The sequence below is a fragment of the Esox lucius genome, chromosome 15, assembly GCF_011004845.1.
Source record: "Esox lucius isolate fEsoLuc1 chromosome 15, fEsoLuc1.pri, whole genome shotgun sequence".
Classification (NCBI taxonomy): domain Eukaryota; kingdom Metazoa; phylum Chordata; class Actinopteri; order Esociformes; family Esocidae; genus Esox; species Esox lucius.
The window spans coordinates 19,800,345-19,818,752 of NC_047583.1; the positions used below are offsets into that span (position 1 = coordinate 19,800,345).

Consider the following 18,408-nt stretch of genomic DNA (forward strand, 5'->3'; position numbering starts at 1 on the left):
ACTTAACTTATAACCTATTCATACTTTTTCTCAGGCTCTCAGAGTCCTTGAGGTGGTTTGTTGTATGCCTTTTACACAGGAGTGGCTTCTGTTTAGCCAATCTACCCTAAAGGCAACTTATTTTGCTCTCAAAAACATTACGCTCCCAAAAATGAATATCAAGAAACAACTGACCAAAACTACTGGACCTATGTGCTCTGGAAAGATGAAAGTTGATACCAAGAGAATATGCACAATATCCTCTTTATATGCACAATAACCTTTTTTTGTGCATTTAGCCAAATACGCACAAAAAAAGAACTTACCAGGGGTGGTATTTCTTTAACATCACTGTAGAACACATTAACTGAGCCAGCAACCACAATTTGATCTGACAGTCGACTGACCGACTGTAAGGAGTTGCCACAACTTAAACGAAACAGGGCAACTCTGTTCAATATTCACTCTTTCACCCTGGAGGACATCCGGGCATTGCTGGTATGCCACAACCAAGGTACTATGACTTCTGTTGACCATTTGAAAACATTCCAAATGTTTTATCAAGTACATCGGTTTTAGACTCTGTAACTGTATTCATATTGCCCTTAGTTGTGGTATATTTGTCTTATACCACGCCTCTTAGAAACCTAAATAGGAACTTGAGGGGTGGCCGGTCCTCTTCTGGTTGTGCCGGATGGAGATTATAAGAGTATGTTACCTTTCAAGTCCACGTAAAAAGTTTGCACAGAAAGTTTAATTTGCATTTTATCAATTTTCAACATTGCCAATTTGCATAAAAATATCATGTCTATAATGCTGTGATTGCTGATCCCAAAACACACACAGAGTTAGGTCTAGAAATAATTGGACACTGAAACAGGTTTTGTTATTTTGGCTATTTACCAAAATATATTCAAGTTACAGTTAATTAATGAATATTGGCTTAAAGTGCAGTCTCTCAGGTTTAATGTAAGGGTATTCAGATCCAAATTGGAGGAAGGATTTAGGAATTACAGCTCTTTAATATGTAGCCTCCTCTTTGACTCATAACCTGTTTCATGGACAGGTGTGGGCTATTCCTTCATTATTCATCAATGAAGCAGGTAAAAGGTCTGGAGTTGATTCCAGGTGTGGCATTTGCATTTGGAGGCTGTTGCTGTGAACACACAACACACGGTCAAAGGAGCTCAAATAAACCTTTAAACTGAAACTTGGAGGATGACCGTGGGATCCTCACCCTGGTAAAGAAAAAAAACCTTCACAACATCCAGCCAAGTGAAGAACACTCTCCAGGAGGTAGGCACACCATTATCCAAGTCTACCATAAAGAGAAGACTTCACGAGAACAAATACAAAGGGTTCACCACAAGGAGCAAAGCCTCAAGAATAGAAAGACCTGATTAGACTTTGCCAAAAAACATCAAAAAAGCCTGCCCAGTTCTAGAACAGCATTATTTGGACAGATGAAACTAAGATCAACCTGTACCAGAATGATGGGAAGAAAAAAGTATGGAGAAGGCTTGGAACAGCTCATAATCATTATTTTTTAAGGCAAAGAAGTGGAATATTCTGCAATGGCCGAGTCAATCACCTGACCAAAACCCTGATCGAGCATGCATTTCAAAACTTAAGGTAGAAAGACCCACGAACAAACAACAACTGAAGACAGCTGCAGTAAAGGCCTGGCAAAGCATCACAAAGAAGGAAACCCAGCATTTGCTGATGTCCATGCATTCCAGACTTAAAGCAGTCATTGCCTGCAAAGGATTCTCAACTAAGTATTAAAAATGAACATATAATTATGATTGTGTTAATTTGTCCAATTACATTTGAGCCCCTGAAATAAGGGGACTGTGTATGAAAATGGTTGACATTCCTATACAATACATACCATATTTTTGTTCAACCCCTTGAATTATAGCTGACAGGCTGCATTTCAATTGCATCTCGGTTGTTTCATTTAAAATCCACTATGGCGGTGTACAGAGCCCAAAATATGAAAATGGTGTCAGTGTCCAAATATTTCTAATTGTGTCAGTGTCTATATTTCTGCACATAGTGTTTGTCCTGGGGGGAGTGCGTCCACCGATCTACAGCTAAATATCCAAAAGAAAGGGGTGAGAGGAGAGAGGGATGAGTTCAGGGAAAATGGGTGAAAGGAGGTGAGAGGGTTGAGTTCAGGGAAAATGGGTGAGAGTAGGTGAGAGGGATGTGTTCAGGGAAAATGGGTGAGAGTAGGTGAGAGGGATGTGTTCAGGGAAAATGGGTGAGAGTAGGTGAGAGGGATGTGTTCAGGGAAAATGTGTGAGAGTAGGTGAGAGGGATGAGTAGTAGTCCTCTGTGAAGGTCGCTGCCCAGGATAGGGGGTTGGATACCCGGGAACAACTCCAAGTCAAACGTATGCAGGCATGACTGTAAGTAACTTTAGATAAAAGGGACTGCTAAATGTCATATGTATTATATATTAGGAGAGGAGGGGAGATGAGAAGACAGAATAAAACGGGGGAGGAAAGGAGTGAAAAGAAAAAAAAGACAAAACAACAGAGAAAGAAAAGCATTCTCTCCATGTCTACCCCCGCCCCTTGAAAAGCACTCGCTGAGAACAGAACAGTTACCAAGACAACAGCTCCCAAAGCCAGACAGCCAGACAGTGCATGCTAAAGCTCTCCGCTGCTAGGCTAAATCCTGTTTTTAACTGGGCCAACACTCCAGAACCATCTTAATAAGCACATTGTCCCAGTCCACACATCCATCCAACACTACCCTCTCTTCAACACTTCCCTCCTTTGAAAGCTACCCACTGTCTAATGTGGATATATGTTGACCGGTTCTCGGCTGTTAAAGGGCTTAGCTGGATTTTAAGACATTCAGAAACATGGGGCTTTTTTTTTTGGAGGAAAGGGAAACACATTTGGCTGAAATTGCAATGTTGGCCTTCTCTCTGTCTCTCCAGCTCCCACTCTTTCATTCCTTTTCTACTTTCTGACAATCCCCCTGTGAACTAGGAAATAGAGGGGTTAAACAAGTGAGTTGTTTATGCGGATGGGATGAGTTAGAAATAATTAGTTAAAGAATAGTAGTAAAAATGATGTGTAGAGAGAAAGAGAGAGGTAAAGAGAGTTAAAGTATAAAGGGTATATATACAGTGCCTTTGGAAAATATTCAGACCCTGTTACTTTCTCCAAATTTTGTTGTGTTATAGACTGAACTCATAATTGATTCATAATTGTTTTGCCAAACTACGAACAATACCCCATAATGAAAAGGTGAAAACATGAAATATGTGCCAATTTATTGAAAATAAAAAAACTGAAATATTATCAGACCCTTTGGCATGACACTCAAATGCATTCTGTTTCCTTTGATCATCCTTCAGATGTCTCTAGAACTTGACTGGAGCCTCATGTGGCAAATTCAATTTACTGGACATGATTAACAAATAGAACATGTTTGCATAAGGTCCCCTACTTCACAGTGCATGTCAGAGTAAAAAAACAAGCTATGAAGTACTAGGAACTCTCAGTATACCTCCATGATATAATAACTCTGGGGAAGGTGTTAACAAATGCTAAAGAGTTGAAAGATCCCAGGAACACAGTGGGCTCCAGCAATGAGAAATGTAATAAGTTTAGAACCACCAAGACACTTCCTAGAGCTAGGGTTCTGGCCAAACACACTAACCGGGCAAGAAGGGCCTTAGTCAGGGAGGTGAAAAAGAACCCCATGGGCACTCTTAACAGAGCTTCAGAGTTTCTCTGCACAGATGGGGACACCTGCTAGAAGCATCTCTGCAGCAGTTCATCAGAAGGCATTTACGGTAGTGTGGCTTGATGAAAGCCACTCCTGAGTTCAGACCTCAGAGTTTAAAGAAAAATACATCTGGTCTGATTAGACCAATTCTAACTATTAGGCCAACAGCTACGTTCGATGAAAACAAGGTAACATTCATCACCTGGCTAATAACACCCCTAACTTAAAGCTACTTTGAAAGTTTCTTCAAGAAAGTATCAATTGTAGTAGCAAAGACCATCAAGCGCTATGATGAAACTGTCTCTCATGAGGACCACCACAGGAAAAGAAGTTACCTCTGCTGCAGAGGATTAGTTCAGTAGTAAAGTGACATACCAGACTTAGAAATCGGCAATTAACTGCACCTCAGATTGTAGCCCAAATAAATACTTCACAGAGTTCAAGTAACAGACACATCTAAGCATTAACCAGTCAGAAGAGACTGCGTGAATCAGGACTATATGATCAAATTGCTGCAAATAAACCACTACTGAAGGTCACCAATAAGAATGTTTTTAGCAGAACAATGAACTAAAACACATCTCCAGTTTGTGTAAGGGCTATTTGACCAAGAAGCAGAGTGATGGTGCTGGCCCAGCCTCGCCAATAACCCAACTTCAACCCAATTGAGATGGTTTAGCAAGGGAAAGCAGCAACCAAGTGCTCAGCATAAGTGGGAACTCCTTCAAGACTGTTGGAAAAGTATTCCAGGTGACGTCATGAAGCTGGTTGAGAGAATCCCAAGAGTGTGCAAAGTTGTCGCCAAGGAAAAGGGTGACTACTTACAAAAATGTAACAACTGTTCGGTTACTACATGATTAAATATTTATTTAATCGGTTTTTTTTCCAAATTTTTAAATAAAAGAGAAATACCCTTGAATGAGTAGGTCCAAACCCTTGACTGGTACTATATGATAGCTACCCAAAGCACTTCTACAAAGTACTGAATAAATGGTCAGAATACTAATGTAAACTTGATATTTAAATGTTTCTGTTTATACTTTGTCATTATAGGGTATTAAAGTGAAAGGTTCTGAATGCTTCTCTGAAGACACTGCATATATAGAGACAGGTAGAGGTATGGAAAGAGACATGTACAGTTAGAGAAAAAAGTATTTGATTCCCTGATGATTTTGTATGTTTGCCCAATGACAAAGAAATGACCAGTCTATATATTTAATGGTAGGTTTATTTGAACAGTGAGAGACAGAATAACAAACAAAAAAATCCAGAAAAACATGTTATAAAATGATTAGCATTTTAATGAGTGAAATAAGTATTCGACCCCTCTGCAAAACATGACTTTGTACTTGGTGGCAAAACCCTTGTTGGCAATCACAGAGGTCAGACATTTCTTGTAGTTGGCCATCGGGTTTGCACACATCTGAGGAGGGATTTTTTCTCACTTCTCTTTGCAGATCTTCTCCAAGTCATTAAGGTTGAGGCTGACGTTTGGCAACTCGAACCTTCAGCTCCCTCCACAGATTTTCTATGGGATTAAGGTCTGGAGACTGGCTAGGCCACTCCAGGACCTTAATGTGCTGCTTCTTGAGCCACTCCTTTGTTGCCTTGGCCGTGTGTTTTGGGCCATTGTCATGCTGGAATACCCATCCACGACCCATTTTCAATGCCCTGGCTGAGGGAAGGAGGTTCTCACCCAAGATTTGACGGTACATGGCCCCGTCCATCATCCCTTTGATGCGGTGAAGTTCTCCTGTCCCCTAGCAGAAAAACACACCCAAAGCATAATGTTTCTACCTCCATGTTTTGATGGTGGGGATTGTGTTCTTGGGGTCATTCCTCCTCCTCCAAACACAGCGAGTTGAGTTGATGCCAAAGAGCTCGATTTTGGTCTCATCTGACCACAACACTTTCACCCAGTTCTCCTCTGAATCATTCAGATATTCACTGGCAAAGTTCAGATGGGCCTGCAGGCTTTCACTCCTTCACGGCGTAGTGTGTTACCAATCATTTTCTTGGTGAATATGGTCCCAGCTGCCTTGAGATCATTGACAAGAGCCTCCTGTGTAGTTCTGGGCTGATTCCTCACCGTTCTCATGATCATTGCAACTCCACGAGGTGAGATCGTGCATGGAGCCCCAGACCCAGGGAGATTGACAGTTCTATTGTGTTTCTTCCATTTGCGAATGATCGCACCAACTGTTGTCACCTTCTCACCAAGCTGCTTGCCAATGGTGTTTTAGCCCATTCCAGCCTTGTGTAGGTCTACAATCTTGTCCCTGACATCTTTGGACAGCTCTTTGGTCTTGGCCATGGTGGACAGTTTGGAATCTGATTGATTGATTGCTTCTGTGGACAGGTGTCTTTTATACAGGTATCAAGCTGAGATTAGGAGTACTCCCTTTAAGAGTATGCTCCTAATCTCAGCTCGTTACCTGTATAAAAGACACCTGGGAGCCAGAAATCTTTCTGATTGAGAGGGGATCAAATACTTACTTCACTCATTAAAATGCAAATCAATTTATAAAATTTTTGACATGCGTGTTTCTGCATTCTTTTGTTGTTATTTTCAGTCTCTCACTGTTCAAATAAACCTACCATTAAAATTAGACTGATAATTTCTTTGTCAGTGGGCAAACGTACAAAATCAACAGGGGATCAAATACTTTTTTCCCCTCACTGTAGAGGTTTAGAAAAGGAGCGAGGGAAACAGGTTGAGGTATAGAGAGATGCAGAACTTAAAGCTGAGCTGAGTAACCCAGCATGACCTCCAGTAGCTCCACCGATGTAAAGTGCTCTCTGTCCCAGACACACCGACCGACAGATAGACTGACAGACAGGAATCTCCTGAGCTCAGCTGCTAATGGACCAGGCCTAGAACATACACGCACGCACACCTCTCTCTTTAATAATACAGACAGAGAGAGACGGACACAGGAGGGGGATAGCGAGAGATAAAGTCTATCTTCTTCTTAACTGCTTTGGAGTGTGGTTAATAAGATAGTGTAGTGCTGGTTCTAGCCATGGTTTTACCACACCATCAGGGTCTTGTGGAAAGTGTGGTGCATATTGAACCAGGACTGTCCACATCGATGGGAGGGAGGGGAGGCTTCAGTTTTCCCGTCACGTCATGCTTTGTTGACCTCTGAGGACAGTAGTCAGAGGAGTGCCGTCTGTCCTGGTTAAGAATCACTGCGTTGTTTTGAGAGTAAGACAGATGTTAAGTCAACTGCAAATTGGATCTAACAAAATTAGGTTAGCACGAGGTCAAAACTGAAGGCACTAAATTAAGTTTAGAATAAACGTACTGACTGAGTCTACTGTGAATTTGCTCGAGTATGATGCTTTCTGGAAATTTGGGCACATCTTCTCCATCACTCTCCTTTCTCCTAATCCTTCTGTCCTTTTTCTCACATTTCCTCTCGCATCAAGAAGTTAGATCTGTGTTGACCTTGTGGGCTCTGCATTGAGGGCTCTGAGGTGGCACTGACTATGCAGAAAAAAAAACAATCAGTAATAACCTTCTACAGAGATCATCCAATCAACATAGACCTCCTACCAAGATCAAAGACTAGCCACCACTCCTCTGGGACAGAGGTTTAGATAGAAAGAGCGATAGAGGTTTAGAGAAAGCCAGAAAGAAAGAAAGTCTAAATTTTGCAATCTGGAATCATTGCAGCATGTTTTGAACCGTGGCCATGAGAAAAGGACTAGTGGAGGCCAAACAACATTGTAAATAAATCCAATATTTATTCAGTAAATTTGTTTCCCTTGCCAATTATAATTTAAATATTTGCACATTGTTAGAACACTTAATATAGACAATAATATAAATTGTAATCCTTTTGAAACTTTTGTGTAGTGTTTACTTAACACTTTCACTTCATTTGATTATTTTCCACTTGCTTTGGCAATGACATGTGTTTCTCATGCCAATAAAGCCCCTTTGAATTGAAGTGAAAAGAAGGAGGGAGAACAGGAAAGAGGAGAAGGGAGAGTTGAAGAGAAAGACTGATGGAAAGCAGGAGAGAACTGTGTGTGTGTGTGTGTGTGTGTGTGTGTGTGTGTGTGTGTGTGTGTGTGTGAGAAAGACAGTAGGTATTGTCACGATTTGGCATGGGTAGCCGGACACGCGCAGAGGTTTCCAAAGCAACAGTAGTTTAATCAAGAGAGACTAACAAGCAGCACAGCCATAGCCATATGAACACACACAATGACCAAGCAGACACACTGGGGCAGTAAATAGGGTCACAACGAGGGGACAAACAAGAAACAGGTGTAAACAATAATTCAAAAGGACAGGCTATGTTCAAATTCAAAGGACACAATCTAAACTGAACAGTACAGAACCTCACAGGTATGAGGTTAAAACAAACCAGTTATTTCCAGCTCACAGCCTTTTCTCATTCACGAGGTATCAGGACGAAATGTCAATTTACATAAAATGTAGATTCACTTTTCAATTCCCATTTTACCAGGAGTGGCGTGTACAGAGATACAGTAAGGGTCTGTTGAAGTTGGTGTTCCACAGTACCTTAAATGTCACAGCAACCACTAGCCAGCAGCCTCAGCATGTGCTTGTAAAGCATTCAACTACTGGGCCTAGAAAAAGCATTAAACTACTGGGCCTAGGAAAAGCATTCAACTACTGGGCCTAGGAAAAGCATTCAACTACTGGGCCTAGGAAAAGCATTCAACTACTGGGCCTAGGAAAAGCATTCAACTACTGGGCCTAGGAAAAGCATTCAACTACTGGGCCTAGGAAAAGCATTCAACTACTGGGCCTAGGAAAAGCATTCAACTACTGGGCCTAGGAAAAGCATTCAACTACTGGGCCTAGGAAAAGCATTCAACTACTGGGCCTAGGAAAATCATTCAACTACTGGGCCTAGGGAAAGCATTCAACTACTGGGCCTAGGAAAAGCATTCAACTACTGGGCCTAGGAAAAGGGACTTGTCATCTCAGGCATGTTACAGTACACATTTGAATAATGGAACCAAACCATATTACACTATTGAATGATCCAACTGTTCACAAGAATGTGCAGACTTCCAGTGAGCAAAAATCCTAGTTGCTTGAAACAGTCTGTGCTTCACCCTATGTTCATATTTTAAACTTTTTTTCCCAGGGCCCTTGATCATCAAAGGCAAGTGCTTGAACATATGAATCCAAAACATCCAATCTGCAAAATGGTAGTACTCAGTTCAGTTCAAGTTCAGATCTAAGTTTATTTATCAAATGCACCGAATACCAGCGTCATCCTGCACAATGAATATCGAAATAAAAAATATGGCAATAACATACATGAACAATGTAAACTAGCAGCAATAAAAAGTATTGAATATTATAGGTACAATATGAGTGTACTATGTCTATGAATGCAAAATACAAAAGGTTCCATTGAATGTACATGGAAAGACATCAGAGCATTTGTAATGTTTAGGTGTGATCAGTATAATCGTAGATCAGTGTTGCTGGTTGAGGAGCCTTATGGCCTGAGAGAAAAAACTGTTTGTGAGTCTGGAAGTGTGCATCCCTTTGCTCCGGTAGCATCTTCCAAACGGCAGCAGTGTGAACAGACCATAGTCTGGGTGGCCGTGGTCTTTGATGATGTTCCAAGCTTTCCTCAGGCACAGGTTATGGTAGATGCCTTGCACGGAGGAGAGATGGCAGCCGATGACACACCCCGGAGAATTTACCACCTTCTGGAGGGACTTGCAGCAGAGCAGCCTGAGAGGGTGCTCTCAATGGTGCGCCTATAGAAGTTGGTGAGAGTTTTTACAGACATGCCAAACCTCCTCAGGAAGTATAGTGGTTTTTGGGCGTTTTTTTTGGGCAGGGTCCTGATGTCCACGATCACTGAGTACTCATGAGCATGATACAGTAGATCCAACTGCCACCTGACCGGATTCTGGAAGAATTACAACCTGTGTCTCCTTCCTATGAAGTCTTCTCACCAAATCTCTCCTCTTTAGCTGGTCATCCCATAGAAAGAGGGCACAGAGAAAATCGGTCAGAATTACCACTGTACTACAATGACAAGGCTGAAATCACGCAAGCAATGATGAAGAAGGGAGGCCCAGTTGTCCAGTCTACCAGGACATCTCTTAGGAAGAGCATTTCAGCAGGTCTGGCAACAACTGCTGAATCACAGATTTGTTGTTTTTCCCAGTGAAGCAGGAAGTTGGAGGAAAGGCCACAGGCCTTGTGTTTTGTAGTGCTGGAAACCGTGTCAATACCATAAGGTTCTAAGAAGGACGGCTAACTCGTCATTGAGTTGGCATGAAACTGCTAAAAGTTATTTCAGGTGTCACTTTAGCATGCGAAAGGTTATAGTTATGGTAGCTAAAAATGTGCAACCATAAATTCCATTACTTTGCCAAATTGTTATTTTGTGATTATCCACTGAAGAAAGCCTTTGTTACAGTAAGCATGTCACACGCTATTTCATTACGCTGAGTTTGTCTACTGGATACCTGCTGCTTTTGAGTGGGGTTGCTAGGGCTTACAGGTGGATGGAAATAACATGTGATGTCCATATTGCTGCAGTTATATTGAAAAGTTGAAATATGTGAGGGTTGCTTAATAATTCAGTTATTACATTGTTGTCATTTAGCTGTGTGATACATATGTCTTGGTAGTATTCCCACTGACGAACTCAAACATTTGGTTCAGTCAACAAGTTGGGAATATGTTGTGCCAATATTCTACCGGGACTGTTAAAACATATGTTTCTTTACCTCTAGGAGGTCTTGGGACCCTTTTTAAGTTAATGCCATTGTGAACTCTACCATGTGTAATGGCACCGAGCCTTTTCCTTGAATATTTTAAGAGATTGGAGGACACTTGGCTCTTAGGCCACTCTTCCATTCAGAATATGTCCAGATACTTTGGTCTGCACTTATGGACTGCCCTCTTCAATTCAAACCACCAAAACTCTTTAGCTTATCTTTATCGGGTGCAAATCATTTGATGTTAGTTCATTTCTGAGAAGCAACCCTACAGTCCAAGGACCCGTGAAGGTCTTAAAGATCCAAACTTGCCGACGTTTTCCGAGGAACAACGTCAGACTTTAGAGTCTCTGCTGACACTTGAAGAATTGTACTGAGCTGCAAAACCCACGCGGAAACAAACACGGAGTTTGTGGTCTGGGTTTTGATTGGTAGCCTTAATATTGACCTCAGTCAATATCACCATTAAGAAGGGCTCATTTTTCATTTCAACAAAAGCTTTGTTTTAATTCATATACAAAAAACCTCTGAAGTGCACATAGTTGAGGCCTGTCAGTCTGATTTTTCAGATCTGAAGTTATTGTAATTGATCATGTAAGTAAATTCAACATTGACTTGCTCATCAATCATGGTCCAACACATTTTATGAAAGGCAGGTTTTTCAGCAGACCACCTACATTGACTGATTCATATACCAGATGATATTGGCAAAAAGACAATCTTAGCCCTGCAGTCTTATTCTTATAGTCACCGGAAACCTATCAGCCGCCTAGTGTAACGTCAGGGTTACCTGTAAATAGGCAAAACCGATGATGTTGCAAATCACTAAGTTATGCTGATGTTTTACGGCACAACGTTCCATTAAAAGCCACACAAATGTAGACGTACTGAGAGCTTAGGGTTGTTCTGACTTGCAGCCTATCCTTCTAGCATAGCAGACTTCTGCATGCTATACCTTTTCTGTTATAATTCATCTCAGATAAAGCATTCGAGGCAAGAGAAACAACAACCCTCTGTATTGGTAGCCTAAGTACAGTTATGCTCAATAGTTTGCATACCCTTGGAGAATTGGTAATATATGTACTATTTGTAAAGAAAACATGAGTAAGCGGGCAAAACACGTCTTTTATTTCTTATGGGATTCACATTCAACTGTAGGTCGTAACAGAATGGCACAATCATAAAACAAAACATAGCAACAAAGAAAAAAAAAATGACTCACCCCTGTTCAAAAGTCTGCATACCCTTAGTTCTTAATACTGTGTATTGCCCCCTTTAGCATCAATGACAGCATGTAGTCTTTTGTAATAGTTGTCTATGAGGCCCTGCATTCTTGCAGGTGGTATAGCTGCCCCTTTGTCTTGGTAAAATGCCTCCAGGTCATGGAAAGTCTTTGGTCGTCTTGCATGAACCGCACGTTTGAGATCTCCCCGGAGTCGCTCGATAAATTTAGGTCAGGAGATGGTGATGGCCACTCCAGAACCTTCACCTTTTTCTGCTGTAACCACTGGAGGGTCAACTTAGCCTTGTGCTTAGGGTCATTGTCGTGCTGGAAAGTCCAAGAGCGTCCCATGCGCAGCTTCTGTGCAGAAGAATGCAAATTGTCTGCCAGTATTTTCTGATAACATGCTGAATTAATCTTGCCATAAATGTTCCTCATGCCTTTAGAGCTCACACATCCCCAAAACATCAATGAGCCACAACCATGCTTCACAGTGGGGATGGTCTTCTGTTCACTAAAATCTGTGTCAAATTGTTGTTGGGCATATTGTAAACAGGCTTTTTTGTGGCACTGGCACAGTAAAGGCTTCTTTCTGGTAACTCGACCATACAGCTCATTTTTGTTCAAGTATTGTCGTATTGTTCTCCTTGAAACAACCACACCGTCATTTTCCAGAGCAGCCTGTATTTCATCTGAGCTTACCTGTGGGTTTTTCTTTGTATCCCGAACAATGCTTCTTGCAGTTTTCGCTGAAATCTTTCTTGAGTTTGCCAATGACCATCTGGATGATCCAGAGGAGGAATGGGAGAAGGTCATGTGGTCTGATGAGACAGAAATAGAGCTTTTCAGTCTAAACTCCACTCGTCGTGTTTGGAGGAAGAAGGATGAGTACAACCTCAAGAACACCATCCCAACCGTGAAGCATGAATGTGGAAACATCATTCTTTGGTGATGCTTTTCTGCAAAGGGGACAGGACGACTGCACCGTATTGAGGGGAGGATGGATGGGGCCATGTAACGCGAGATCTTGGCCAACAACCTCCTTCCCTCAGTAAGAGCTTTGAAGATGGGTCGTGGCTGGGTCTTCCAGCATGACAACAACCCGAAACACACAGCCAGGGCAACTAAGGAGTTGCTCTGTAAGAAGCATCTCAAGGTCCTAGAGTGAGCTGAAAGTCCATATTGCCCAACGACAGCCCCAAAACCTGAAGGATCTGGAGAAGGTCTGTATGGAGGAGTGGGCCAAAATCCCTGCTGCAGTGTGTGCAAACCTGGTCAAGAACTACAGGAAACGTATGATCTCTGTAATTGCAAACCACGGTTTCTGTACCAATCTTCTTTTTTTTTTATGTATCAAATACTTGTCATGCAAAAAAAAATGCTATTTAATTACTTAAAAATCATACAATGTGATTTTCTGGATTTTTGTTTTAGATTCCATCACTCTCAGTTGAAGAGTACTTATGATAAAAATTACAGACTTCTATATGCTTTGTAGATGGGAAAACCTGCAAAATCGGCAGTGTATCAAATACTTGTTCTCCCCACTGTATGTCACACTGTTTTAGGACAGACAGCGTTTGCATTTATTGGATACATGCTGAAAAAGTGCCAATGTTTCCTTCGCTTGGAGGAATATTGTGCGAGAAGGAGCTAATTTGAGTTTACATTTCTTCAAAAGGTCTAGCCAGGGGTATTCTCTGCAAACCACTACCAAAACCCTTGTAGTGTGAATAGGCACTCTATGTTGATATGCTTATAGGCTGCTCCTCAAAGGCCACAGGGTGGGCAAGAGATGGGAGAGAGAAGTGCTGTGATTTGCTGCTTAACTCCTTTGATTCTGAGAGAATATTGTTACTCAAGTGGTCCTTAACACTCTTATCCTCTCCGCTGTTCTGCACACAGAAAAACACACACACACACACACATACACACACACACACACACACACACACACACACACACAGGAGAGGGGTCTCAAGAATAGCCTGTTGAAACAGGACTAAATGTCGCTAATGTAGTATCGGAATGAATGCTCTTAATAAAGAACCTTAGACATTTAAGACCCAAGCTTACGCTCCTCAAGTGTGTGTGAGTGTGTGTGTTTGACGCAGGAGGGCATATCAGTTGGAGATGAGAAGAGACACACACAAGTGCTGCAGAGCACTGTTCACATCACAGCCATCGGATCCACTCAACGTCATGGCACCCGCACCGCCCGCGCGCACGCACACGCACGCACGCACGCACGCACACACAGGTTCTTCAGACCAGAGCCGAAGTTGTTTGTAAGATCCACCAGATAAACAGATGCCCTTTCTCCCCTCCTTAATGACTGTCCTCACTTGTTTATCGCATCCCTTCATCATCTCCATGGTTACGATCTCTCCTCACAGGTAGACCGCAGGAAACGGGATGCTTTTCTCACAGCTGTGGCGGGGATACAGTATCCTGCACACCTAGTTATCATGCTATACGCATGTTAACCCACACTCATGTGCGCACACAGGGGTCAGGCACTCCATGAGAGAAGAAAAACTCAGCACACACTGTGTCTCTCACACTAACACGCAGATGCGCGCACACACTTAAACAGATGTATCAAGGAGCAGGAAATGGGCCTACTCCTCAGGGACTACTGTTCACCACTGTACTGAGTTACCATGACGATTACATTACCAGTCTAAAAGATACCTCCACAACACAGGAATTCTAATGAGTGTCTGTGTGAGTGTCTGTGAGGGTGTGTCTGTCTGTTCATCACTGTCTATTGGGACCCCAAGCTAGGGAAACTGTCAGGCTCAATAAAGACAACGCAATGGAAAAGCAAAAGAACGTCAACAACATTGATAACAAAAGCTAAAAACAGCCTATTTCTAGTTTTGGAAACCTCTAGTTTTAGAGACCTTTACTGAAATATGTCTAACTGAAAGATTAAGTTAGCCGGAAGAAGACTGTAATGACTCTCAACTTTCTCATTAGAAAAGCAGGTATAATTAAAAACAGGCTGAATGCCTGTTTGACAGTTTGGCCACTTCATGGTAAAACAATGCACTTAAGTATAGAGAGTGTTTAACGCAACCAGAGATCAGAGTTTACCCACAGATTTCTTTTTACTGGCCTTAAGCATATATTCTTTTCACCATACATTGATATATGGCTAAAACCAGCTGCCTCACCTTAAATAACCATTTCTAAAAACAGACATCCGGTAACACAAAATGATAATTCAATCAGATAAATAACTGGGTAGATAAAAGTCTGATTACATAAACAAAGGAATGAACTGAAAACTGTCAGGAGAGTAAATATTATTGACAAAAAGAGAGACTTTGCTGAAAAAAGACATGTTCCGAGCAGATTCACCTGAGGGGCATGAAATGGATAGAAAGACAGAAAGAGAGATGGAGTGATAAAGATCATGAATATTACAAAAGAGGAAAATACATTTCCATTGCTTGGGACTATATAGTTCTATTGGCAATTTTGTCAAAATTGACCTCTAATAAGCCTTGTTCTGTGGTATGTTCCATACCTCTATAAAACTTGAAATAGCCTGATTCAGGATGTTAATTTCAAAAGAATACAAGATAAAAACATTACAGACACCATTCAAAACAGTGAGGGTTTGCAACTGTATAAAGTCCATTATTTCCAAATCAACATGCAGATAGAAACTTCTAGTCCTAAGCTCTCAATTCCCAGGGGGTAAGCCTATTCCAATCAATAGCCGGGTTAATCAGGATGAATGCAAATGAATGGAAAATGTTACTGGGAGCTCTCCATCCTTCCTTCAGTGTCACCATTTAACAGGACAGTCAGACTAAAGGGCACAGACCCTATCATGGTTACTGTAACATGGTTATGGTTGAGCTGACCAAAACTCACGTTGTTATCCCTCCATCTGCCAGCCGCTCTCGCTGTTCACACATAGATGACAGGAGAGGAGAAGAAGAGGGAACATTGAGAAAGAAATAGAGATTGTTGAGCTGTAGAGGCGTTTTAGCCAAGTTTGGGAGTGTAACCCTTCTTTTCATTAGCTGGAGGGGAAGAGCTGATGGTGGGGGGGGAATTAGCATGGATATTCTTTAGTATATATTTCTAGCACACAGTTAAAATAGCCCCTCTCACTGCTTTGATAGGACCCGCAGTACAGCAGAAAGTTTAATTTAAGAATGATAATTAATTCCACTTATTCATCAGGCTCCAATTCCTGTAGATTACAGATGAGAGAAAAACACACAGGCGCACACAGCAATAACACTCTTACAGTCACTGGTGCAACTTCATCCAATATTTCCCACTTAAGTGTTGCACACAGATATAGCCAATTAAAACGGGCTCTGATGAGAATGAAGGGTTTCAATTCACAAGACTGTAATGAGAGCCATTCTGTTCACTGGGGTGGGTTAGGGACACAAAGGTTAGCTGAGCAATCATGTTTATGAAGAAGAATTCAAGGAATGGTATCTAGATTATTAAAAAAATCTACCGGTTTGAAAGGGCTTTGCTTTACATTTGCAATCCTGAAGCATGTCTGCATCACAAAGCAAGAAAATAAAAGAGTTTTGGTTACCAACAGTCCTCAGAGTCCAACAAAGGTACTTGCAGACCAAACTGTTCTGTCCTGACGGTTTTGTAAAAACACCAAATGAACTTTACGAGTTGGCTTAATCAGTTGGGGTCCTACAGACAATTTTGTGACTTTCCCAAAACTATACTGTACGTGAATGGTTTATAATGACGCCTACTGGGAAGAAAAACGATTAGTCTCAACCATGAACACACACCAGGATATAAGCAAATATGATTACATCACACTGTCGCAAGACAATCAACCTATACGTTTTTTAAAGACAACTTCCAAAGGTTTACTGTTCACTAGAAAATGCCAAGTCCGCAGTAATGAGTTCATTCTTTTCTATGTATTAAATACACATGGACTGTTTGTTTTCCACAGGGCATGAGAAAAGAGGGAGCTGCAAACTGAGACTGAATTGAGAAGTGGTGTACGACATCCCTGCCATAGGTCTTTAACAGCACACTGATGAATGTCAGTTGCAGACAGAGAGAGGGAAAGAAAGATGGAAAGAGAGTGGGGGAAAGAAAGATGGAAAGAGAGTGGGGGAAAGAGAGGGAGGCAGAGAACGATAGGGAAATAAAGAGCGAGGGAAAGAGCAAGGAGCAAAGAAAGAATAACTAAAGAGGAGCGGGAGACCAGAGGGATGGGTGAGAGAGTAGAAAACGGAGGGAGGGAGAGGTAATAGAGAACAAAATAAAGGAGGACAGAAAGGACAAAAAAGAAGGGCACTCGAAGAGGGGAAAAACAACTGCAGGCTCTGCTAAAGGTGCGTTGCTGCGTTGCCATGGGGACAGTCACCAGGCGAGCGATTGCTGCGTTAACGATGTGCGTGTGAGCGAAAGCTCGGCGACACGCGGCAGTAAATCTGGAGCGATTAAAAAAAAAAAGACAGTAGGCGCACACCATGAATGTGTCACGCGTGTGTGTGTGTTAAATATCGCCTGTGCGCCACAGCAAGTGCGCGCGTATGTTAATGGCATGAGAGCCTTCAAGCAGATCTCCATTGTTCTGTTATTATGGCAAGAAGAACATGGCAAGGGCCTAAAACGACAGAGAGAACATGCACATGGACACAAACACTTATAACACACAAACAATCCCCCGCACACACACAAACACATCGATGGAGTCTCTAGTTCTATTCCTTCCCCCCCCCTCCCCCTCCCCCCTCTCTCTCTCCCCCTCTCCCACCCTCCCTTAGGGCAAGTGTTATTATTTATCACTTTGGAGTGATAATCTGGACGCAACACAGCCCTAGGCACACATAAACTCCACACACATACCAGCACTCTCTAACTCCCCACTTTCACACTAATTATTACTCCCTTCTCCCTTTCTCTCGCTCAGTCCCCCTGCCTTTTTTTCCCCCTCTCCCTGCCAGGCCTCTCTTTCTCCATCCATTCCCTCTGCTTTCTGTCATGTTCTATTAAAAGTGGCTGAATGCAGGGGAGGAGAGAAAGAGACAGAAAGGGAGAAGGGAGGGAGGGGGAAAAGGGAGGTAGGAGAGGAAGGTTGGACTGAGACTGAGACAGGGTGAAGAGAGACAGAAAGTAGGAAACAGCGGGGGTGAGAGGAGGAAGAGAGCGATAGAGAGGATATTAGCAAAAGACTGGCGAGTAGGAGCGCTGTTGGGCAAACTATACCATTTGGATCAGACTTGGCGATTCTTTAAGTACATTCTGTTCTTGTTTCTATTTCTTCATAGTTTCAATGTTTTCTGAGGTATTTTTATTACACATACTGTACAAATAATCCCCCCTGATACATCCCCCCCAATATTCAGATATGCTCAAAATGCCCCCCCCCCCCCCCCCCAATAAATTGATATATAAATTAGAAATTTTATTAAAATGCGCTATGCTACGACAAGCAACCATGCACCACCGTCCCAAAATAATCATTAGCAAATGTAAACATAATCATAACTAAACTTAACAAATTGCCGTTATTATTACTACCGGTTGTAGTTCTGCGGTTTACTGCAGTTCTGCGTGTAGTGTGGTTGCTGTACCACAGCAGAAGCCGTTGGTCTATTGCTGTTGGTAGGTACAATCTATGACGAACACTGTACTCTCCTATTACTTTCAAATGTATTAAAAAGTTGAGTGTTACGTATATCTTCCTGTCGATTGTGATAATTTTA

The 18,408-nt window shown here is 42.0% G+C and overlaps 1 protein-coding gene across 4 annotated transcripts in view; it reads right to left on the minus strand.

Moving 5' to 3' along the window:
* efcab11 (EF-hand calcium binding domain 11) overlaps positions 1 to 18,408 on the minus strand; it is a 43,220-nt gene that overhangs the window by 13,002 nt on the left and 11,810 nt on the right. The window contains exon 6 of one of the 4 annotated variants that reach the window (XM_020054219.2): positions 7,141 to 7,219. The exons of 2 other annotated variants lie outside the window; for them this stretch is intronic. In XM_020054219.2, the coding sequence (XP_019909778.1) occupies positions 7,165 to 7,219 (55 nt within the window). In that variant the 3' untranslated portion in view covers positions 7,141 to 7,164. Of the gene's footprint in view, positions 1 to 7,140; positions 7,220 to 9,532; positions 9,706 to 18,408 lie in introns of those variants that run through there. One more of the 4 variants, XM_010878596.3, reaches the window with a different exon arrangement.